The sequence below is a fragment of the Castor canadensis genome, chromosome 11, assembly GCF_047511655.1.
Source record: "Castor canadensis chromosome 11, mCasCan1.hap1v2, whole genome shotgun sequence".
Classification (NCBI taxonomy): Eukaryota; Metazoa; Chordata; class Mammalia; order Rodentia; family Castoridae; genus Castor; species Castor canadensis.
Window position 1 is genome coordinate 140,630,764 of NC_133396.1, and position 25,561 is coordinate 140,656,324.

The 25,561-nt window shown below is 41.5% G+C and overlaps 1 protein-coding gene, 1 non-coding gene and 1 pseudogene across 5 annotated transcripts; all 3 read right to left on the reverse strand.

Annotated features, from left to right (window-relative positions):
- On the reverse strand, window positions 1–25,545 carry Tfb2m (transcription factor B2, mitochondrial). Of its 4 annotated transcripts, XR_012439118.1 has the most exons (10): window positions 25,099–25,545; window positions 23,541–23,629; window positions 13,518–13,671; window positions 12,688–12,836; window positions 8,894–8,983; window positions 6,166–6,304; window positions 5,968–6,052; window positions 3,819–3,881; window positions 2,434–2,594; window positions 672–812 (listed from the first exon to the last, which is right to left on the reverse strand). XR_012439118.1 is itself a non-coding variant. In XM_020151573.2 (8 exons), exons 1-8 carry the CDS (start codon window positions 25,409–25,411, stop codon window positions 635–637), a joined length of 1,197 nt encoding a protein of 398 aa, XP_020007162.2. In that variant the 5' UTR covers window positions 25,412–25,545; the 3' UTR covers window positions 1–634. The 4 variants fall into 4 exon arrangements, 3 of the variants coding, with proteins under 3 accessions (XP_020007162.2, XP_073904910.1, XP_073904911.1); XM_020151573.2 differs by lacking the exons at window positions 5,968–6,052; window positions 6,166–6,304 and having other exon boundaries at window positions 1–812; XM_074048810.1 differs by lacking the exons at window positions 672–812; window positions 5,968–6,052 and having other exon boundaries at window positions 2,457–2,594.
- On the reverse strand, window positions 4,891–4,986 carry LOC141414133 (small nucleolar RNA U13; annotated as a pseudogene).
- LOC141414438 (small nucleolar RNA SNORA3/SNORA45 family) lies at window positions 17,513–17,642 on the reverse strand. The gene has a single exon (XR_012439466.1). It is a non-coding gene; the product is annotated as a small nucleolar RNA SNORA3/SNORA45 family (small nucleolar RNA).
- Window positions 25,546–25,561: the final 16 nt, after the last annotated feature.

The following is a 25,561-nucleotide window of genomic DNA, read 5'->3' on the forward strand; positions in this document are numbered from 1 at the left end:
TTACTTTAAATATTTTAATTTCCAAAAGTTCAAGTATTAAAATTTAAATAATTAAACGGTACAATACATGATAATACATTTCAACATAGTGAAAGGTAAAACGCGCCACTTAAATCAGTCTGAATTGCTTTCCAAACTGTATAACATATGAACTTTTTCACCCTCTGGGAGAAGCAAAAACCAGCAACAGTGCAAATGGAATATTTAAATTAACACAATGTAAGGTGTTTGGCCAAAAGATTTTTAAAAGTAAACCAAATTTCATCTGGTAATACCTGTAACTGCCAGTACGTTTACAGTAGTAGGAAATTATTTCTCTTTTTGCACTGGGGATCAAACCCAGGGCTGTTCCCATACTAAGCCTGTGCTCTACCACAGGAATTCTAAACAGAACAATTTCAATCTGATCAAATCCACGACTAACCCAAGTTTCCATTTATTCAACTGTGAATAAAAGAGCAGCCATTGTCACATCCGTGTCCCAATGTATCAGGTCAGAAGAAATGGCTTGCCTATCCTGTGCTCTAGAAGGAGAGTCATCTCGTGGAAAGGAGGCAAGCTTCCAGCTCAGTTTGTTTGTGTCACAATTCCAATTTAATAAGCTGCTCAGCCAATGTCCGGACAGTCCGCCTGCCTACCCGTGTAAGTCGTCCACAATGTCGTCATATAGCCACCTATAGGCATAATCCTTCGAACACTCTATTTTTTCAAAAAGGCGTTTAAACTCCTGAGGAAACACATCAGTTACTTTCACTTTCTCACTTTTTCTTGATCGGGTCAGTATGTCCTTTGTATCAACTGGACTTAGTGCACTGCAAAAGAATACAAAGTAAATGTGCTTAATTCTTCTACGTAACAACTGTCAGCTAATATTGACTTGTTAAGCTTATTTACTTTAAGAGCTTGGATATGTTTAGTCCTAAAGCCTGGCAGATAACTTGTAACAGAAAACAGCAGATTTAGACTTTCACCTACTCTACTTAATTTTTACACAAAATTCTAGTTTAGCCATCACCCTTTTAACAAATTCTTTTTGGGCTGATGGTGTAGCTTACTGGTAGAGTCCTTGCCTAGCATATGGAAGGCCCTGGGTTTCATTCATCCCCAGCACTGCAAATAAATTAAATTTCTACCTACCTCTTTCATCCCTTTACTATCTGAAAAATAACTTTCAGGTGCTGGGCTCCAGCCCGGGGATTCATGAGTGCTAAGTACACAGCCTATGCCTCTACCACTTAGCTACACCCCCAGCAAGAAAAACATTTTTTGAGGCAGGGTCTTGTCATATGACCCAGGCGGGTCTCAAACTTTCCGTCCACCGAGCTCAGCCTCCCAAGTACTGGGATTACAAGCATGTATCACCATGCCTGGCTCCTGCAGAAATATTCTTAACTCTATTGGTTCCGATTCATGTAAAAGTTCAGCAAGGAGACACAGCAGAAGTTGACTATTTGGCAGTTTTTAAGGAGAGAATCATTTTGCACATTTTTACGTAGCAATCACTAGTGAATAAATTATAAAGCAAAAAACCTACCTATGTATTAGCTCAGCAAGAAGCCATCAGTAACCTTCTGACAAACTTTTGTCAGAAAATATTCCCAGTACTTTTTCATATTGAACAGAATCTTGGTCACATAGAAGATCATCAAGGGAATGTTTAACATCTGCATGATTACTTCCTGTATGTATTCCTTAGTTTTCTATTTCCTTGATATTTTCCATCAAAACAGCCACCAACACAAAGTGGCAAGATGAAAAATAGTAGGTTACATTTACTTGACATTTTTAACATTTACTCTTATGCAAAGGTTTCTAGTCAATAGCTCATTCAGAGGTACATATTAAGTGACTAAACTAATTAAAATGATTATTTTCACATTTTGCCTATCTTCTGCCAATGCTTTAAATGACCAGGGGCTGCTGACTGCTAGAAGAAATGTGCAACTTTACACATGAGCCCCATATAGAATTATACCTCTATAGAAACAAAGCACACACAAAGCATTAGGTAGAAAGGTGACCACGGTCCAAGAGAAGACCAGGGTGGCTTAAGAATGCATTCCTACGCTGGTCAGGAAGCACATGACACAAGGCAGACAGTGGCTATTCCATGGTCATTCTGACTTTCCACCCTGATTAGTGGTGAGCAGCTAGCTTTTTCCCGAATGTTGATAAAGATACAACAACTGGTGGGCAACTCTGGTTGCTTTTCAAAGAAGGAAAAGAAAGGAATATCACGGGGAGAATGCAGGGGGTGGGGACGGGGGGGGGGCGGGGGGGGAGACACATAATGTAGACCAGGGAAAAGGGAAGATTTTCCAGGAACAGGTAACTAGACCAAGGGCACGCCTCACTGTTAATGAAGATGAGAAACAAGTCCCCAAGATGAAAGATCACTGCTACTTTTACACTTGCTCTCATTCTTTCACTTACTGTAAGTGGTGTATTAGCTGGGCATTGGGCTTTCCAAAACAGTGCTTCACCATGTGAAAAAACACATCGTAGTTAATAGGAGTTAAGTTTTCTGTGAATAAATTTCTGCGAGGAGTCATTTGAATTAAATACATGTTTTGTTGTATTCGTTGTAACAATTCCTGGATTGAAGGGAAATAAACTGTATTAGTCATAGAATATCATTAGAGCAAAACTCGGTCCCTTAACCCTTCCAGGTATATGGAAGTCCAGGTATGTGGGTTTTCTGTTGGGCACACCATCCATGAATGCAAAGCTTCTTTGCTTGGGCCATCCTCCAAACTGTGTGCAGTAAGCAACACTGAAGGGTAAGACAGTCAACACTCTCCCCAACATAAAGCTCAGGGTGACTCCCCAGCTGTGTACTCCTCAGCACAGAGAAGCCCACTAAGTGCACAGCATCCACCTCAGCTACACATCCCTCCACAAGCCAGACGTGTAAACAACACCTTCTGTCTAAGCGAAAAGTTCAGCACGTAAGAAACAGTAAAAACTCATTTATTATTTTGGTGGCGGTGCTGCAGTCTGAACTAGGAGCCTCACACTTGCGAGGCAAGCGCTCTACCACTTGAGCCACTCTACCAGTCCTGTTTTGTGTTGCGTATTTTTGAGAACCAACAAAAAACAGGTCTGGCAGAGTGGCTCAAAAGGTAGCACACCCACCTACCAAGCCTAGCAAGCGTGAAGCCCTCAGTTCAAACCTTAGTACTGCCCAAAATAAATGAATAAATAAAAATTAAAACCCCAATCCCTGGGTTAGAACCAAGATGTACTTATCAGTGAATTCAAATATGCAACTATTAATACTACAAATTTGTTTGAATTACAAACAATTGTAATTAATTAATTAATTGTAATATTAATTGTTTTCCAAATCTGAGATGTATCTTTATTTCATATATTTTTTTCTTTATCTTCATTTGAAAAGAGACTTAAAAAAAGAGGGGGGAGGGTCATGTTCTCTGTTCTGTGCTGGCACCTGTTGTAGAATGGCTAATAAATACAACACTCCTTTAATTTTCATCTATAAAAGAGTAGCAAATGTTTAAAAAACATTTTAATTTTAAAAAATAATTTTTTTTTTTTTTTTTTTTTTTTTGGTGATACTGGGCCTACACCTTGAGTCACTCCAACCAGCTCTTTTTGTGTTAGGTATTTTCAAGAAAGAGTCTCTTGAACTATTTGCCAGGCTGACTTCAAACCAGGATCCTCTTGATCTCTGCCTCCTGAGTAGGTAGGATTACAGGCGTGAGCCACTGGCACCCGGCTAAATTTTTTAAGTAAACACCAAATACCAGAAAGTTTTATTAAGTGGAGAAAAGGGAAGGTGTTAAACTCACTCCCACCTTGTGCTTTGTATTTCCCAGCTGTCCGTTCCGGTTATACACATCAAATGATGACCACGGCTCCTAGAGAGGAGAGGAATAGGAACAAACCAACACTGCTGTTAGTTCTCTTTGCTCAAAATGCCCCAACTTATTACTGCCTTAAATACACCATGATTAAGGGCTGGATGTAGCTCAGTAGCAGATCACCTGCCTGCTATGTGACAGACCCTGGGTTTGTTCCCGGATACCACGGAAAAAGAAAACAAAAGAAAAAAAAGCCTCAACAATGAAATCCAAGGTGAAGACTTACCAGAGTTAAAAACAACTAGTGATGGTTAATTATACACAGTATCTCTCTCATAATTATTCTTCCTTCTGATCCTTATCTCCTGAGTAGCTGGGATTACAGGTGTGAGCCACCAGCATCTGGATCATAATTCTTTTTAGATAAACAGGACGAGGGTCAAAAGTTTACTCAATGTGATTCTTTTTTGGGTACTGGGGTTGAACTCGGCCTACTATTTGCTAGGCATGTGCTCTACCACTTGAGTCACTCTACCAGCCCTTTTCACATCAGTTATTTCTGAGATAATATCTCACTTTATGGCTAGGCTGGCCTGACCCCCAATCCTATTTCTGCTTTGCCCATGAACTAGGGATGACAGGTATGTACGTCCATGCCCAGTCACTGCTTGAGATAGGGTCTCCCAAATTATTTGTCCAGGCTGCTGTCCTCCAACCACAATTCTACTGATCTCTATACCTCCCAAGTAGCTAGCATGAGCTACTGGGCCCAGCCTCTAACTCCTACTTACTTTGATAAAGGACAGTTACTGTTAGTGTAATGCAAATAGGTTCTTCTTTATTTTTTTGTGGTACTGGAGCTTGAACTCAGGGCCTACTAGACCTTAAGCCACTCTACCAGCCCCCCTTTCTTTTGTGACAGGTTTTTTGGAGACAGGGTCTCACAAACTAGGCTGCTTCAAACTGTGATCCTCCTCATCTCTGCCTCCTGAGTAGCTAGGATTACAGATGTGAGCCACCCGTGCCCGGTGAAAATAGGTTCTTAAGCCATATTGTTTTTCTTTCATTTCAAATAGATAATATGTCCAGGGTGTGACAAGATTTGAAGGAGTCTCACATAATGGTATGAAAAGCCAATCATGCTTATGAACCATAAAAGGAACCTTAATTTCTAAATTTTAAGAGTTACTATTACTGTACTATAGTTAGAACCATCTGTTTAAGGCTTTCAGTCAATACTAAGAATTTATTTGCTCTACTTCAGTAAGGAAGCCTATTCAAAGTGATCTGAATATGCTAGTACATAAAAGATAAGACACTTGTGTCAATTTTAAAAAAAATTACTTTTTTCTATGCAACTTGTGTATGTACAGTTTTGTGCATGAAGCACTTTAAAAAGATGACCCAACTGAAAAGCAATTCCTTATATTAAAAAATATATAGTTTGCTGGGCACCAGTGGCTCACATCTGTAATCCTAGTTCCTCAGGAGGTAGGGATCAGAAGGATCAAGGTTCAAATCCAGCCAAACAATCAGTTCATGAGAAAAAAAACAAGACCCTTTATGAAAAAGGAGTGCAGAGTGGCTCAAGGCGTGGCCCTGCGCTCAAGCCCTGGGGGGTTAAAGTGCTACATGCTGAGATGGAGGCTATTAGAGTGCAGTGGAGTAAAAGTGGAGCAGCCGCTACGGCTGAGGTCCATCTGTGCACTTCCCTGTGGTGCCAGGTGTGGCACTCAGGGGATGGAGGAAGGCAAGCTCTGGCTGCGGCACTCGCTCAGTCTAGCCCAGCAGTGTGGGCACGGTAGTGGGACAGAGGACCACTGTCTCCTGCTACAAGTCACAGCAGAAGGAAGCCAGGACCTGGGAAGCAAGGTGCACTTGTGCTTGCACCTGCAGATTCACAGACAGCAAGCGCTGGAGACAATGGCCAGAAGACTCCTTTCTGCAGGTCACCAGAGGGCAGACTTAGCACAGGACCTGGGGAAACGAGCACTTCTAACAGGAAGGAGACAGTGTTACCCTAAACCGACAAGTCTTCAGGAGGCCTCTGTGAAGAAACCCGCTGAAGGCTTTAAGGACTGCAGAAGCTGAGATGAGAAGTCACAGGACGAGACGACATCAATGGGAGAAAGTTTTCACAAACCAAAAACTGTAGCACTGAGGCCACAGCGTACAGTGCAGGCAGGAAGCGGGACGGTGAGGCAAAGACCAAGTGTAAACAGATTCTTCTGGGAAGACAGAGAAAGAACGAGAACGTGACAGATACAAAACACTAGGCTCAGCGATACAGCTGAGCAACCTGGGGGTGGGGGACCTCAAGCTGGGCGCGGGTGACACATGCCTGTAATCCTAGCCACTTGGAAGACTGACGTCAGGAGCATCGCTGTTGAGACCATCCCCAACAGATAACTCAAGAGACCCCATCTCTCCGATTCCTTGGCATGTTGGTGTGTGCCTGTCATCCAAGGGATAGCAGGAAGCTGAAAACAGAGCACTGTGTTTGAGGCTGGCCTGGTCAAAAGTGAGACCCTATCTCCAAAATAACAGAGCAAAAGGGGCTGGAGGCTGGGCTCACGTGATAGAGCCCCTGCCTAGCCAGCTCACAGCCTGGACTCCAACCCCCACCCCCGAAAGAGTTCAGTTTAACTGCGGTAACATTTCTGACCACAATCAACCACAATGTAGAGACAGGGCTTAGCATGTTCCAGGACAAAAGCAGGACAGAGACGACACGGACAGACAGACTGCTAAATTTCAACAATACATCCTCAGGAAAACAAAGGCTTACAAAATACATGACTACAGTCAGTCCTTGGTACGTGTAGGGGATTGACTGGTCTCAGGACCCCTTCCTATGCCAAAGCTCCACCTTTAGATTACCTAGAACACCTAACACAATGTCAATGCTTATATAAAGAATGGTCATCCTGTGTTATTTAGGGAATAAGGGCAAGAAAAAGTCTGTACAAGTGCAGTATAGTCACAATTTTCTTTAAATATTTTGAATCCAAACCCACAAGTGCAAAACTTGCAAACACGGATGGATGACTATATATGTCCCGTGATGCTATTTCACACACACTTGGGTCACTGTGACAAATAAGAAAATGGGCAAACTATGGTGTAAAAGAAATAAGAGTTATAATTGTTCTTCTGATATTCTAGCCCTTTGATACCAAATATGGTGGCTTCTAGCTACCTGTGACTATCGAATGTCTAAAGTGGTTCAGAACTGAAATGCACTGGAATTGTATAAAGCACAGTGGATTTCAAAGATTTGGTACAGGAGTGGAGGAGTGGTTCAAGTAGCAGAGCGCCTGCTATGCCAGCACAAAGTCCTGAGTTCAAATTCCAGTCCTAACCAAAACAAAAAACAAAACAAAAAAAAAAATTTGGTACTAAGACATATAAATTATAGCTACAATAACTAACTTAAAAATAGTTATGGATTGAAAAAATATTTGAGGAAAAACTAAAATTATTTTATTTAAGACTAATATTAATTTAATCACTAATACTACTAATTTCACTCTCTCCCTTTCTACTTTTTTGGTGGTATGGGGATTGAACTCAGGGCTATGCACTTACTACTAGGTGCTCTACTGCTGAAGCCACACCCCCAGCCCTTTTTTCTGCTTAGTTCTTTTTTTTCAATTTAGTGAGATGAAATGAATTTTTTAAAGCTTTTCAGGAAGTTTGGACTTCCTCATTCATAAATGTTGGGTCTTTTGTTTGTTTTGGCGGTACTGGGGTTTGAACTCAGGGTTTCATGCTTACAGGCACTCTACCACTTGAGCCACATCTCCAGTCCTTTTTTGTGTTGGGTATTTTCAAGACAGGGTCTCGCAAACTATTTCCCCAAGGCTGGCTTCGAACCACGATCCTCCTATTTCTACCTCTTGATCAGTTAGGATTTTAAGTGTGAGCCACGGGTGCCCAGCAAATGTTGGTTTCTTCATCTGTGAGCTACGACTCTGAAGCCTTGAAACTGAGCTGGCAGCATGGTAGCGGCTGGAACAGAGTATTGGGCTGGTGCTAGGTTCAGGTCCAGACACAGACCTGATGCATGACTTGAGAACCTGTCAGGAGCCTCCAGGGATATACTGGTGCTCTGACGGCCGCCATGCTTATCCTCTAGTTTTGAGGTAGGGTCTAGATTTCTGCCCAGGATGGCCAGGATCATGACCCCATTTTACACTTCCCGCCATAGCTGGGATGACAGGTGAGTGCCACTGTGCTCTGTGATTGGTTGAGAAAGGGTCTAGCAAAGTTTTTGCCCAGGCTGGACCCAAACTTCAGTCCTCCTAATCTCAGTTTCTCAAGTAGCTAGGATTAAAGGCATGAGCCACTACTGCCCAGTCCTTTTTATTTCTTATAACTTGACTACCAAAAACGTCAAGTTAACTGGACATACTGGCACAGATCTGCAGTCCCAGCTCTTGGAAGCCTGTGGCAGGAGGACAGACTTCCAGGCCAGCTGGGCTACAAAGTGAGCCCATCTCCAAACAAACAAATAAACAAATAAGGGAACAAAAAAACCAACTAATTAAAAATGCAGTTACATATGTGACCTGTGTTACATATCCACTGGACAACTGTGACCTTCCCTAAGGAAATGTTCTAAAGGCACTGCTATGTAATCAACAGCCACTACAACTTAGAAGAACCTTCAGTGACAAGGATGATGCTTACAACTAACTACTTGCTCTGAGGTGGAAAAAACAACACAAAATATCATTAGCCAGGGATGGTAGTGCACACCTGTAATTCCAGTACTTGGGAGACTAAGGAAGGAGGATCATGAGTTCAAGGCCAGCCGGGGCTACATAGTAGAACCCTATCTCAAATACCAAAACAAACCTAAAGAAAAACAAGTTTCTTAGTTTTATAATCAGTATATATTATTTTTATGACAAGAGGAAAAAAAAATGCCTGTCATAAAAATGCTACAAAATTAACCTGCCTCCAATAGTTGGAAAAACTTTAATCTTTAGTACATAATCTCCACTTTCAAGGCTCTCTGAAATTAATATACAATTCTCTCTTAACATCTGGAAGGATTTACTCACCTTGTGCAGAACCTTAATGTCACAGGCTACTTGCCAGAGCACACTTAACACTTGATACAAGTCTGGATTTCTGGGATTTGCCATAAGTTTCTAGTGGAGGAAATAAAAATCACATTGTATTTAATTATACTCAACCAAAATCAAATGTTGGAGCTCAGTAGCACATAGAAGTTTAAAAATGAGAATTAAGAGCAAGGTGTTAGCGATATTTCAGCATCTTTTTACACTTTCACTTTGAAATATGTCGTCATATTTAAAAGTCAATAAATGTGACTTTTTTTTTTTTGGTGGAACTGGGGTTTGAGCTCAGGACTTCACGCTTGCAAAGCCGGTCCTCTGCTGCTTGAGCCACACCTCCAGCCCATTTTGCTCTGATTATTTTGGAGATGCAAACTTGCAAACTATTTGCCCAGGCTGGCCTCAAACCATGATTTTCCCAATCTCAGCCACTTAGCTAGGATTACAAGCATGAGTCATGGATACCCCGCCGAGACTTTCTTTTAATCAATGTGACCTATCAGGACAAAAATCACATTTAAAAAAACTAAAAAATCTATAAAAGCTGATCAAGACAGAAAAGATTCCTGCCCTCTAGATCCCACAACAAAGCAGAGGGAAAGCATCAGCCAATGGCTTGAGTGGTTAACTGACCTGTGGTATGTGATGGGAAGAGACAGGTGTGTGGCTAACCTGTGCTGGATAAGCTGTCACCACAGTGAATGAAAGGGCACTACAGAGGAAGTCTGCAGTAGGAGTCCTGCCATTGCAGCATCTTCCCCATGGAACACTGAATCTGACAGGGCACTTCCCAAGTCTTTCCTTTCTCTGCTCATGTCCTGCCAGTGTTCTGGGTGATAAGTCATCCTGCATTCCTTGCCCTACTATTCCCGCCTGTAGCTCTTTTATGTACAAGTAAGGACTTCCTGGAATATAAAGCATTCTGAGCTAAAAGAAAGGTAACCCCACAGCAACACCCAAGAGGCCACTGTCGGGATGAAGCTCCTGCGTCAGGCCCCACAGCCACACTAAAAATCAAAATGGAGTCACTCAAACCGAAAGTGCAATGAAGCTGAAGAGAGGCCATTTATCTGATGTTCCCAGAAACCAGGGTTAAAGAGGTAACAGTCAAAATTCCCAAACAGGCCAGTTTTAATTGGCATGATATAGACTATATCACGCTCTAATCTTTATTCAAAAATGGTAGCCCGATTTGAACCAATCATTTTTGCCTCACAAGGACAGTAACTCTGGAAGGACCAGCTTTTTGGTTTTCGTTTCTGCTCTTTTCAGCCCTTTTCTGTTTATAAAACCAGCCTCCTAAGTTCACTGGAAAACATATTCTATTTATAAAATAAAGAACTGTTGCTGGCTTAGTGCAGTGGTTCAAGCCTATAATCCTAACTACTTGGGAGGTGGAGAACCAAAAGACTGAAGTTAGTGAGACCCCATCTCAACCAGTGGCTGGACCTGGTGACCAGTGCCTGTCATTCCAGCTGTGCAGGCAGGGAAGCACAAATAGGACTGCAGTCCAGACCTGCGAGGGCATAAAAGCAAGACCCTATCTTAAAAATAACCAACACAAAAAAGGCCTGGTGGAGTGGCTCAAGCTGTAGAGAGCCAGCCTAACAAGCACAAGGCTCTCAGTGCAAGCCCCAGTACCACCAAAATAATAATTATTGCTAAATTCTAGAATCAAAAATAAATTCAATTAAGACCATTAAATTCAACTGTTATAATTTTGTCCTTTGATAAGTCTAAAACTCCAGAGTCCACAAAAAAATTGCTAGAATAAACTAATTCAATGAAGTTGCAAGATACAAAAACACACAAAAGTATACTTGGACAACAGCAATAGACAATCAGAAAAGAAAATTCTATTTGTAATAGTATCAAAAATAATAATAAAACCCTAGGTATTAATCAATCCCTTCCAAGCCTAACATTTTTTGCAGAAATAGGAAACCCATTTTCTATTGGAATTTCAAAGGACCTTGAATAGCTTAAGCTATATAAAAAAATAATGAAGCTATAGAGCTCACAGTTCCTGATTTCAAAAGTTACTACAAAGCTACAGTAACACAAGTATGGCTAGTATAGATACCTATTCCTGTCATCCCGGCACTTGCAAGGTTGAAATAAAAGGATGAAGAGTTGGAGGCCAGCCTAGACTCCACAAAGAGACCCTGTTCCAAAAAACAAAAAACAGGGCTAGGCATAGTGATGCACACTTTAATCCCAAGTTACTCGGGAGGCAGAGATAGGAGGACTGAGGTACAAGGCCAGACATGGCAAAAGTTGATGAAAGGCAGGTATAGTAGTGTACACATAATAATCCCTGCTACTCAGGAGGCAGAGGTAGGAAGATCACAGTCTGAGGCTGGTCCCAACAAAGCATGTGACCCCATCTAAAAACAAACTAAGATTGGGGCCCCAGTTGTTCAAATCTATAATCCTAGCTACTCAGGAGGCAGAGATCAGGAGGATTGAGGTTCAAAGCCAGCCCAGGCAAGTAGTTCCATGAGACCCTATCTCAAAAAACTCTTCACAAAAATAGGTCTGGTGGAGTGGCTCAAGGTGAAGGCCATGAGTTCAAGCCCCAGTACAACAAAAACCAAACCAAAACAAAAAACAACAAACTAAACATTAAAAGGCCTCGGGCGAGCTCAAGTGGTAGAGCACTTGCCTGGCGTGCAAGTTCAATCCCCAGTACTGCCAAAAAAAAAAAAAAAAAAAAGCCCTAAGTGTGATACTGGCATAGGTACAATCACATAGTCCAATGGAGTACAATACAGAGGCCAGAAGTAGGTATTTACACACATGATCAAAATATTCTGACCAGGTGCCAAGGCCACTGAATGGGGAAAGAACAGCTTTTTTGACACATGATGCTGAGAAACAGATGTCTACGTGCAAAAGAAGAAACTTGCACCCTGACAGGAACACACAAAATGACAGAATATATCAGGGACCTGAAGCTAAGAGCAGAAACAATGCAGCTCTAGGAAGAAAATGTAAAGAAGGAAAAGCTTCACAAGACTGGATGTAGCAGTGATTTCTTTCTTTCTTTCTTTTTTTTTTTGGTAGGACTGGGGTTTGAGTCCAATGCTTCACACTTGCAAAGCAGGCACTCTACATTTGAACCACACCTCCAGTCCACTTTGCTCTGGTTGTTTTGGAGATAGGGATCTCACGAACTAGTTGCCCAGACTGGCCTGGAACTGTGATCTTCCTGATCTCAGCCTCGCAAGTAGCTAGGATTATAGGCGTGAACAACCAACGTCTGGTTCCAAAACAAAAAAATTATCAATAGGGAAAAAAATGCAATCCACAAAATGAAAGAAAATAATTGCAAATCATGAATCTGAAAAGGAATTATTACCCAGAATATGTAAAGAACTCCTGAAACTCAGTAACAAAACACCTTACTAAAAGGACTTGAATAGACATTGTTCTGGATTACAGGTGTGCACCACCCACTCCTAGCAGGCTAACATTGGGAGGATTTTGGTTCAAGGCCAGCTGGGCAAAAAGCAAGAATCTCCAAAGTAACCAACCAGAGCAAAAAGGACTGAGTGTTTGGCTCAAGTGGTAGCACCTGCCTCACAAGCACAAAGTCCTGAGTTCAAAGCCCAGTACTGCCAAAAGAAAAGGACACAACTCAATCTAAAGATTCCTCTGCAGAAATTTACAATCTTAGTTTTCAAGTGTCATAAGCCTAAACTAAAACTGCACAGACTACCCAGAGAATTACAGAATTCTTTCAAAACCAAAACAGCTACTTGTTAATAACCTACCTGGTATTCTTTTTCACCAATAAACATATTTAGTTCTACCCGTCCATATTTATATATAGAAGTACAGGAATATAGATCATATAAAAGTTTCCAAAGTGCCTTTCTTTCATTTTTAAGTGGGAAGATTCCAATTACTTTAAAAGGAACACCTATTAGGAATACAAGCAAAAAGATTTGGATAAAGTTATTAACATTTTTTCCTATGACCACATTTTATTGAGGCAAACTAAGTTAACAATGTTAATTTTATTTTTTTAAAGACAGGGTCTTATCGGGTGACAGTGGCTCATACCTATAATTCTAGCTACTTGGGAGGCTGAGATCAGGATGATTGAGGTTTGAGGCCAGTGTAGGAGACCCTCATCTCTAAAATAACCTGAGAAAGTGGACTGGAGGTGCAGCTCAAGCAGTGGAGTGCCTGCTTGGAAAGCCAGAAGCCCCAAGTTTAAACCGCAGTCCCACCAAAAAAAGAAAGAAAGAGCTATACAGCCCAGGCTGACCTTAAACTCACAATCCTCCTGCTTCAGCCTCCAGAACTCGAGGATTACAGGTGACCACTCACTCCTGGCAATTTTATTTCCTATTAATTTTATTTCAATTAAAACTAAGTCTCATTTTCTTTCCTTGATACAAAACTGGGCTTTTAAGGAAATAAAATAGCTACTTGATTCCAGGGGACAGGAGTAACATACTCAACATCAGAGCAGCTGCTCACGAGCTGAATATAAATCTATACCTAAGTGGACTTTGCATGAATTAGTAAACAAATGCAGTACCCTGCTAAAGCTAGTACAGTGTAAGGTGTTTACAGTATGAATAACAAAAATTACCTGATGACCAGGGAACTGCTTCTATTTCCAAGTTCTGGAAAAGCCTATGCGAAACGGTGATGGCTGATCTTGGCGGTTCACTGTGGTTGTGATCCACCTTAAAGAAGTCACAGTGGATCACTTTCAGCTTTCCATCCAGACTTTTCCCTAAGGACTAGAGACAAAGAGCTAATATGTTAAGACAGCTCAGCATTGCACAGACCTTGCCACAATTCAAAGATGTACTTCAAAAAGGAACACTACAATGTAAACATAGCCAGGTATGTGGTACATGCTAGCACTGGGGAGGCTGAGGCAGGAGGATCATGAGTTCAAGACCAACCTGAGTTACACAGTGAGACCCTATGTCAATAAACTGATGGCTGGGGATGTATTAAGGTTTGAAGAGATTGTGCAATGTAAAGGGATAAATTAAAAACTTAGTTTTTCTTAGGCATTTGAATTCAACCTGTAGTCTGGTTTTTGTAAATCCAGCAAATTTTAATTGTGACTTTCAAGATAATCATTTATACAGACTAGAGGAATAAAAGACTGGAAGGAAGAAACCATAAAGCTTTGGCATATTGATTTTGAGATGCCAACCAGAGGGCCCAAATGGAGATGTCAGGTAAGAAGTTCTATGTTTGAAAAAGTACCTGGAGTGGTCCCTACTGAAGGTATGAATTTGTGAGAGTTTGAGGGCTGAAGGCAATTAAAGCAGGAGTACAGATCTCTAGAGAGAAACTGGATGATGAACTCAGCCTAGGGACAAGAGGCTGAGAACACACGTGAGGAGGAAACCAGAAGGGTGCACTGTCATGGGGTGCACTGTCACGGGGCGAAGGGGAGGAGAGCTTGGCCAGCATGCAGGACATCTTTAAACATGTGCAGTGATGCAATGAGCTCACATAGCTCACAAGGTATAGAAAAGAGGTTTTCATTTTTCTAGTTAAGGAAAGGGAATCAATTTTGGTCTGGTAGACATGTTAAAAAAAAGAAAGAGCATGCTGTACTCTCTGCTCCATTTCATTCTGAAAGGACCTGTGCTTTTGCTTTAGTACCTGTCACTTAACTTTCAACAATTCAAACACGATGGCAGCCAAACCTTCAAAATAAAGGATTCGGTTCATAATGATCATGAGGTCACAGTTTAAACCTTAGATTGTATTAAATTCAAAAACAGAAAGCAAAAAAGACAGAAATAAAAGTAATCTTTGAGTTGCTCAGTCATAAGTCAGATATTAATATGTCTTTATTCTCCATTCATTCTGTTTTTTTGAGACAAGGTCTCACTATGTAGCTCAGGTTGGCCTAGAACTCTCAGTTCTCCTACCTCTGCATACCAAGTGCTGGGATTACAGGCATGCACCACAATGTCCTGCAATACTGAGTTTTATATATAGGCTCAGAAAGGTTAATTTACTTCCTTGAGATCGGGGCTTAATAGCTACGAAGTGCTATTAAGTGCTGAGATTTTGCCAGATTTGAAGACTGTGCTCAGTTCCTGCTAAAATAAGACAAGTTTAACAGAACACAGATATTTCTACAAAATCTCCAGATTCAAATGTTTATTACTATGGAACATAATTTGCACCATGTATATTGCACACTGTGTGTCACACATGCAGACAGGGCAATACCTTCCTGCTGAAATGTGAGTTCTGTGGAGTTCCAGGAATTTCATGAGGGGAATGCAGGGAGAAAGAAAGGAATTCAAAGTTAAACAAAAATTCAGACTTAAGTATTACCTTTGAAAATCCTTTCAGCTTCTATTTAAAAACCTAAGAACCTTTAAATTGTCAGAAACTGCATGTGGGATGTGGCAGGGTGGACACAGGCCTGCGATCTCAGCATGTGGGAGGCTGAGGCAAGACGGTCTTTAGTTCGAGGTCAGCCTGGACTACATAGGGATACCCCATGCGAAGAAGCAAAATCAGCAAAACAAACACGAGACAGATTGTCTAAGAGTACCATTTTAGGTCCTTGACTTAGGGCTGCAAAGGTTCTATTTACCTCTTTCTTTTCTTTTATTCTTACAAATAGATGAATTCACACAAAACTTTGAGGTTAGGAGGGATGGCTCAAGCAGTAGAGCACCTGCCTGGCACGTATGAAGTCCAGAGCTCAAACCCAAGAACTGGACAAAAAAAAATTGTTTGAAAGGCTTTTCACTCTTTGGAAACGACAGTTAATGAAAGAACATGCACTAAGGACTGAGTTCCTTAGCAGTGTACTTGGTAGTAGAACATGTGCTTAGCAAATGTGAGTCCTGGTTCAATCCCCACTTGGGGGCAGGGGACACACACACACAGGAACAAAAAATTGTTCTAATTCAAGACTGGATTTAATCAATGGTATGTACATTATAGCTTCAAAAACATTTTATTGATATTCCTTTAAGAATTACATGTCAGAAATTCTCTAGCTCTTAATCCTTTTCTTCATTGAAGCAATTATTATTTTCATTGATTTATTTTTTAGAATTTGCCTGTTAGAATAGCCATCATCAAAAACACCACCAACCACAGGTGTTGGCGAGGATGTGGAGAAAAAGGAATCCTTGTACACTGCCGGTGGGAATGCAAGCTGGTGCAACCACTCTAGGAAAAAATTTGGAGGCTTCTTAAAAATTTAAACATAGATCTGCCATATGATCCAGCAATCCCACTCCTGGGGATATACCCAAAGGAATGCGACTCAGGTTACTCCAAAGGCACCTGCACACCCATGTTTATTGCAGCGCTATTCACAATAGCCAAGTTATGGAAACAACCAAGATGCCCCACTACTGACGAATGGATCAAGAATGGAATTTTATGCAGCCATGAAGAAGAATGAAACCTTACATTTGCAAGTAAATGGATGCAACTGGAGAACATTATTCTGAGCGAGGTTAGCCAGGCTCAGAAGACCAAAAATCGTATGTTCTCCCTCATATGCAGACTTTAGATCTAAGGCAAACGCAGCAATGTGTTTGGACTTGGGTCACATGACAAGGGGAGAACATACACAGGGGAGGTATAGGGATAGATAGTAAACCCAAAACATGAAAGCGTTTGATGACCCCACTCCAGGGGAACTACTACAGAAACCTTAAAGTAACAGAGATTAACATGAGAAGGGGATCAGGAACCAGTGTAAAGATAAGTTAGAGATGAATCAACTTGGGTTGTAACACACTTGTGCATGGAAGCAACGCTAGGAATCTCTCTGTATAGCTGTCCTTAACTCAACTAGCAAAAACGCTTTGTCTTTCTTATTATGCTTACATCTTCTCTTCAACAAAATTAGAGATGAGGGCAGAACAGGTTATGTCTGGAAGTGAGGTGGGGAGGAGGGGAGAGAGTGGGGATGGGGGAGCAGGGGGGAGAAATGACCCAAACAACGTATGCACATGTGAATAAATGAATTAAAAAAATGTAATGTATCTCCCTCTGTGTGACTTTAAGGCACAATATCCCCACCCCCACCCCCTCACACACACCCCCTTAATCTCTCCTCAGCTCTTCTGCGGAAGAACCGGCCTTCATGATGACAGCCTGCTCAGGGAGCTTCCCTCATCAGAACTCTGTAGGAGCCCGATCGCACCTCATCAATGATGGGGCAACTCCAGTCTTGTTTTTGGCAGTGTTTACCCATGTCTGCGCACTGATCAATGTCCAGTTTATCAAGGCTGACAGCTGGACAGAAGCTCAGGTTCCTCTTTAAGTGGTAATGCCTCATGCCTATGTTCCCAAGGTAACCTGGGTTACTGGGAAGACCGGCAACCATCTTCATAGCCTCATTGCAGTCAGATGTTATGTTGTACCTATGTCTTCCCACTGCAGTCTAAATTGTTCACTGGTGTGTAACAGTGACTGGCACATAGCAGGCACCTCATGCATTTGTTGAATTAAAAAAAATCTTAAATCACTGAAGAAGAGTCTATGGGAGGTCTCTTAATGGTATAGTCAAAATACAGAATCCCCATAATTGGCTATGAAAATGAACTTAACATTTGTACAGGCTGATCTGTAGCATGTCACTAACCTGGGGACTGACTGTGCCATGAGGCCTGCAGCCAGTGAATAAAGTCAGCATTCATTCTTCAAGGACTCTAGCACACTAACGCAATAGCAATACTCAAGTGTGGACTCTAGCCTCAACTGAAGCAATTATTTTTAAATTTAAGTTTGTTATCTTTAAAGAGCTCACTGAAAAGCAACTATAGTGCTATAGGATAACAAAGTTCAAAAAGAAAAAGACATTTAAATGCCATCTTATTTTGTGGCTTAGGTTAGATTCAAATGGAGGCCTTTTTTCAAGCGAAGACATTGTCCTCTTTGTATGGTGTATGTATGTATTATGTGTAAAGACAGAATCCTGCTGCGTAACCTAGGCTGGGCTAGAACTTGAGATTCTCCTGCCTTAGCCTCCCAAGTGCTAGGACTACAGTGTGTTTCACCATGTCCCGCTATCATCTTCTTCTTTTCTCTTTTTTTTTTTTTTTGGCAGTACTGGGGTTTGAACTTACAGCCTCACATTTCCTAAGCAGGCACTCTACCACTTGAACCATGCCTCCAACCTTCAGCTATTTTCTTTCGCAGTACTGGGGTTTGAACTCAGGGCCTACACTTTGAGCCACTCCACCAGCTCTTTTCGTGATGGGCTTTTTCAAGATAGGGTCTTGTCAACTATTTGCCTGGGCTGGCTTCGCACCTGGTGCCTGATCCCTGCCTCCTGGTAGCTAGGATTACAAGAGTGAGGTACCGGCACCCAGCTCCAACTGTTTTCTTGTTCTGAAGTTCCAAGTCAAAATTAAAGATGGCTATACTCATTAAATCTTTGAACAAATTATTTTGTCACAGGGATTGAGCCCTGGGCCTCACACATGTTGGGCAAGTCCCTACCACTGAGATACACCCCCAACTATGAACTATCTGTTCTTTTTCTTTTCTTTGCTTCTTGGACTCCAGCAGATTTAACATCAGTTCAAAGCAGTCAGTTGCAGAATTATTTTTTTTTTGCAGTGTTACAGATTGAACCCAGAGCCTTGCCCATGTTAGATAAATGCTCCACCACTGAGCTATACTACTACAACAGCAACACTCTAAGGTTCAAAGTTTTAGTTTTCAAAGTTAAATGATTAAATTTCTGACATATCCACAAGTTTTTTTTTTTTTTTTTGTCTCACTGCATTGTTTAATGCATTCATTCTATAAGGTTTTAGGAAAGTGGTGGAGAAAAGTATGAGTTTCCTAAATTCAATGAAATTTATAAAGAAGAGAGGGAAGGAAAGAAAAATGAGACTGGCTAATAATTATTATTGCTAATAATGCAATGAATTTCCACTTATTTACTGTTATGTGAGGTTGTTCACTATGGGAGGAGAATTACTGAAAATGCACTTGGATGACCCCTGCACTCTACAATTGTATCTTGCTATATCAAACTTGTCTCTGAAACCCTAAGTATAGCTTACATAGTACATGAATCCAATCTTAGCACTCTAAGCTCACAGAAAGGAGGAGCACAGAACAGCTTGCTAAAGATGAGAAAATAAGCCTAGTTACATACAAAGCCACTCAAGGAGCCTGAGGCAGGGAGGGAGGGGAAGGGGTGAGACTTTTCTTCCTCATCATTATGGTCACAGTCTGCACTAAAAAAAAAAAACCAGATAGAAAGAAGCATGACAAATTTAACTAAAGATTTATGTAACAAAGTTTTCAATGAAGATCCAAAGGTCTAGTGAAAATCGTCCATTTTTATGCTTAGATTCAACAAGGAATGCAAAGCTGTGTGGAGATATGAGTGGACAAAAAGGGTGTGACCTAATGACATAGATGGAAGCTGGGAAACTCGGCAGGGGTGGTCTGTTCAGATTCTTGGTCTCCTGTCTGTGGCATCCCTTCCTCCTGGTTGTGGGACAGGACTGCTCTGGAAAGTGTCCCGTGATCTCCTTCCAGACAAGGCGGGGGGAGGAGGAGGGGGAGGTTGGAGAGGATCTTTATGGCTAGCTCTCACATAGAAAGGCAAGGAAGAGTTACAGCAGTATTTGTGGGCTCTATGGCTTGCTTTGGATTAAAGGAGCTCTAGTTTCTGTGACTTGCCTTTGGGAATAGGAATTCTGGTTTCCATGATCTGGTTTGGGGGAGAAGGCAGGAGAGCAGGTCAGAGAGACTTTGGTTCCAAGTCTGCCAATTATTCCTTGTTTCAAAGCACTCAGGATGCCAGTGTCAGATTTTGGGATATCATTTTCTAAGTACTAACTAGAGGTAGACCTAGCATACAAGTATCAGAAATCCCAAATATTTATTTAATAAGCACTGAATACTTATCATGTCCAAGTCATTATCATTTTTTTGGTGGTATTGAGGTTTGAACTCAGGGTGTCATGTTTGCTAGGCTGGTGCTCTACCACTCAAGCCATCCTGCCAGCCCTTTTTGTGTTGGGTATTTTTGAGATAAGGTGTTGCAAACTACTTCCCTGGGCTGGCTCTGAATCTTGATCCTTCTGAACTCTGTGTCCCAAGCAGCTAGGATTACAGGTGTGAGCCACCAGTGCCTGGCCATCCAAATCACTATAGATCACAAGATATGCAAGACATAGCGCCTAGAAGAGATTCTTTAAAAACAAATTGTGTTGTTATTATTATTATTATTTTTTTATTCTTTTATTATTCATATGTGCATACAAGGCTTGGTTCATTTCTCCCCCCTGCCCCCACCCCCTCCTTTACCATCCTTTCCTCCCCTTCCCTCTCCCCCCCACCCCCTCAATACCCAGCAGAAACTATTTTGCCCTTATCTCTAATTTTGTTGAAGAGAAAGTATAATCAATAATAGGAAGGAACAAGGGTTTTTGCTGGTTGAGATAAGGATAGCTATACAGGGAGTTGACTCACATTGATTTCCTGTGCGTGTGTGTTACCTTCTAGGTTAATTCTTGATCTAACCTTTTCTCTAGTTCCTGGTCCCCTTCTCCTATTGGCCTCAGTTGCTTTTTTTTTTTTTTTTTTCATTTTTCTTTTATTATTCATATGTGCATACAAGGCTTGGTTTATTTCTCCCCCCTGCCCCCACCCCCTCCCTTACCACCCACTCCACCCCCTCCCGCTCCCCCCCTCAATACCCAGCAGAAACTATTTTGCCCTTATCTCTAATTTTGTTGTAGAGAGAGTATAAGCAATAATAGGAAGGAACAAGGGGTTTTGCTGGTTGAGATAAGGATAGCTATACAGGGCATTGACTCACATTGATTTCCTGTGCGTGGGTGTTACCTTCTAGGTTAATTCTTTTTAATCTAACCTTTTCTCTAGTTCCTGGTCCCCTTTTCCTATTGGCCTCAGTTGCTTTAAGGTATCTGCTTTAGTTTCTCTGCATTAAGGGCAACAAATGCTAGCTAGTTTTTTAGGTGTCTTACCTATCCTCACCCCTCCCTTGTGTGCTCTCGCTTTTATCATGTGCTCATAGTCCAATCCCCTTGTTGTGTTTGCCCTTGATCTAATGTCCACATATGAGGGAGAACATACGATTTTTGGTCTTTTGAGCCAGGCTAACCTCACTCAGAATGATGTTCTCCAATTCCATCCATTTACCAGCGAATGATAACATTTCGTTCTTCTTCATGGCTGCATAAAATTCCATTGTGTATAGATAATACATTTTCTTAATCCATTCGTCAGTGCTGGGGCATCTTGGCTGTTTCCATAACTTGGCTATTGTGAATAGTGCCGCAATAAACATGGATGTGCAGGTGCCTCTGGAGTAACAGTCTTTTGGGTATATCCCCAAGAGTGGTATTGCTGGATCAAATGGTAGATCGATGTCCAGCTTTTTAAGTAGCCTCCAAATTTTTTTCCAGAGTGGTTGTACTAGTCTACATTCCCACCAACAGTGTAAGAGGGTTCCTTTTTCCCCGCATCCTCGCCAACACCTGTTGTTGGTGGTGTTGCTGATGATGGCTATTCTAACAGGGGTGAGGTGGAATCTTAGTGTGGTTTTAATTTGCATTTCCTTTATTGCTAGAGATGGTGAGCATTTTTTCATGTGTTTTCTGGCCATTTGAATTTCTTCTTTTGAGAAAGTTCTGTTTAGTTCACATGCCCATTTCTTTATTGGTTCATTAGTTTTGGGAGAATTTAGTTTTTTAAGTTCCCTGTATATTCTGGTTATCAGTCCTTTGTCTGATGTATAGTTGGCAAATATTTTCTCCCACTCTGTGGGTGTTCTCTTCAGTTTAGAGACCATTTCTTTTGATGAACAGAAGCTTTTTAGTTTTATGAGGTCCCATTTATCTATGCTATCTCTTAGTTGCTGTGCTGCTGGGGTTTCATTGAGAAAGTTCTTACCTATACCTACTAACTCCAGAGTATTTCCTACTCTTTCTTGTATCAAGTTAAGAGTTCGGGGTCTGATATTAAGATCCTTGATCCATTTTGAGTTAATCTTGGTATAGGGTGATATACATGGATCTAGTTTCAGTTTTTTGCAGACTGCTAACCAGTTTTCCCAGCAGTTTTTGTTGAAGAGGCTGTTATTTCTCCATCGTATATTTTTAGCTCCTTTGTCAAAGATAAGTTGCTTATAGTTGTGTGGCTTCATATCTGGATCCTCTATTCTGTTCCACTGGTCTTCATGTCTGTTTTTGTGCCAGTACCATGCTGTTTTTATTATTATTGCTTTGTAATATAGTTTGAAGTCAGGTATTGTGATACCTCCTGCATTGTTCTTTTGACTGAGTATTGCCTTGGCTATTCGTGGCCTCTTGTGTTTCCATATAAATTTAACAGTAGATTTTTCAATCTCTTTGATGAATGTCATTGGAATTTTGATGGGAATTGCATTAAACATATAGATTACTTTTGGGAGTATAGACATTTTTACTATGTTGATTCTACCAATCCATGAGCATGGGAGATCTCTCCACTTTCTATAGTCTTCCTCAATCTCTTTCTTCAGAAGTGTATAGTTTTCCTTGTAGAGGTCTTTCACATCTTTTGTTAGGTTTACACCTAGGTATTTGATTTTTTTTGAGGCTATTGTAAATGGAATTGTTTTCATACATTCTTTTTCTGTTTGCTCATTGTTAGTGTATAGAAATGCTAATGATTTTTCTATGTTGATTTTATATCCTGCTACCTTGCTATATCTATTGATGATGTCTAGAAGCTTCTGAGTAGAGTTTTTTGGGTCTTTAAGGTATAGGATCATGTCGTCTGCAAATAGGGATATTTTGACAGTTTCTTTACCTATTTGTATTCCTTTTATTCCTTCTTCTTGCCTAATTGCTCTGGCTAGGAATTCCAGTACTATGTTGAATAGAAGTGGAGATAGTGGGCATCCTTGTCTGGTTCCTGATTTTAGAGGGAATGGTTTTAATTTTTCTCCATTAAGTATAATGCTGGCTGTAGGTTTGTCATATATAGCTTTTATAATGTTGAGGAACTTTCCTTCTATTCCTAGTTTTCTTAGAGCTTTTATCATGAAATGATGTTGGATCTTATCAAAGGCTTTTTCTGCATCTATTGAGATGATCAAGTGGTTTTTGTCTTTGCTTCTGTTAATGTGGTTTATTACGTTTATTGATTTTCGTATGTTGAACCACCCCTGCATCCCTGGGATGAAGCCTACCTGGTCGTGGTGAATAATCTTTTTGATGTGTTGCTGAATTCGGTTTGCCATTATTTTGTTGAGGATTTTTGCATCAATGTTCATTAAGGAGATTGGCCTATAGTTCTCCTTTTTGGAGGTGTCTTTGCCTGGTTTTGGGATAAGTGTAATACTGGCTTCATAAAATGTGTTTGGCAGTTTTCCTTCCCTTTCTATTTCATGGAACAGTTTAAGGAGGGTTGGTATCAGTTCTTCTTTAAAGGTCTGATAGAATTCAGCAGAGAATCCTTCAGGTCCTGGACTTTTCTTTTTGGGGAGACTCTTGATTGCTGCTTCAATTTCATTTTGTGTTATAGGTCTATTCAGGTGATTATGTGTTGTTATTAATTCCAATTTCTTAACTAAAAGTTAGCTGACTGAACAATAAATTACTTTTAGGAAATAAAAGCATACCTTCAAATGTGGAATAAAAGTTTTGTCACTTTCAAGGGCAATCACGTCAACACCAGTTTCAAGTAATGCTTCAGTCAGAATTCCAGGACCTAGTGCATTAACAGAATGCAAAGTTGATTTACAAAAGAAATAACAATCTCATCATATCAAACTTCTATTGGACCAGATGTGCTGGCTCACATCTGTAATCCTAGCTTCTTGGGAAGTTGAAAATCATGGTCCAAAGCCAGCTTGGGCAAATAGTTTGAGAGACCCACTACCTCCAAAATTACCAGAGCAAAATGTACTGGAGGTGCGGCTCAAGCAGTAGAGTGCCGGCTCTGCAAGCATGAAGCCCTGAGTTCAAACCAAAAACCAAAACAAAAACTTCCTTGGTTGCTATACAGGTCGTAATCTAAATTTTAACTCTTACAACATCCCCAAAACCGACATTATTCTTTTCACATGTAAGGAAAGGAGATTAGATAGTCACTTGAGTCCACAGAGTCACAAAGGGTAAGTGGCACAACACGGTTTTGAATCCATTCTGTCAAAGACTGCAAAACCTGCACTCTGCCATACTTCACTGCCTCTCAGAAGGAAGGAAAAATGAAAATCAGAAAAGACTGCCTGTGTCCTACTACTCACTTACAGACTATCTGAATGCTTTAGCCATCAAAACTATTGTCAAAGCCAGGTGTGTGGTGCAGGCTAAAACAGGAGGATGGGGAAGTGGAGGCCAGCCTGGACAAAAGTCAACAAAAGGAAACTGTCTCAAAAACAAAATTAAAAAAGGGCTGCAGACAAGGCTTGCCTAGTAAGGCTTGGGGTTCAATCTCCAGCATCAAAACAAAACAAAACAAAAAACCTATTGTCAAGCCTAGTCCAAACTGACTCCCTACTCTAGGAAATGGTGCTTTAAGAATTATGACTGAGGGGCTGGTGGAATGGCTCAAGTAGTACAGCGTCTGCCTAACAAGCGTGAGGTCCTGAGTTCAAACCCCAGTATTGCTTTTAGAACAAAAAAGTTACTATTGAGCAGGGCACCGATGGCTCATGTTAGTAATTCCAACTATACTCAGGAGGCAGTGATCAGAAGTATGGAAGTTTGAAACCAGTTTGAGCATAGTTCAGGAGACCGTATCTTGAAAATATCCAACACAAAAAAGGGGCTGGGGGAGTGGCTCAACTAGCGCGACTACCTAGCAAGCTTGAGGCCCTGTCAAACCCCAGTACAAGCAAATATATATATATATATATGATTTAAAAAAAAACTCTAAATCTTGTGTTCTACAGAAAATGTGAGCGAAGCCTGAGATAAACTTCGGGCTGCCAAGGAAAAGGTGACAACCTAGAGGAAATCTTATCAAAGCACTGTGTGAAGTGCAAACTGCCGCAGAAGCACTTTGCGGTGCTATTGGTAGAGACCGCAGGCCTAAGGTACCTGACCTCTCCGAAAGCCCGAAGGACAGGGCAGCGCCTCAAACTGCACCTACCCTGTGGGGGGGGGGAGGGGGAAAAGGCCCAAGAAAACGTGCAGAAGTTCCGGCCTCAAAGAACGCCCTCTGGCTAGACTCACCTGGATTGCACTCCATTACCAGTTGTCGATGTTTCTTTAATTTCCTCCGCAGCATCTGTGCTAAAGTCTCAGCCAGTTTCCGATCGGTTACGTAACGCTTGTGGTCTGAAGTGTACTTGTGTGCCCTGGAGCGCGACTCCCCGAAATTCGCAAGAGGCAACAGCTGTAGGTGCGAGTCAGAGAAGCCACGGCGGTTCCTCGCCGGCCAGTCCTTCCGCGTCGCTCCTCCGCACCTCAAGATGCAAAAGCGTCCAGCGCCCGCCAAAACGGACAGCGTCAGCCGCGGAGGGAGCCGCGTCGCTGGGCCCCACATCCTCGTCTCTAAGGTCTGCTCCAATGATCGCCGAGGGCCGCCACAGGTACGAACCCAGGGCCAGGAGCCCCACGTGGAACCCTCCCTGGCCACCCGACTAGGCCGGGCGGAAGTAAACACTACGTACTGCGCAAGCGCACGAGCGAGGCG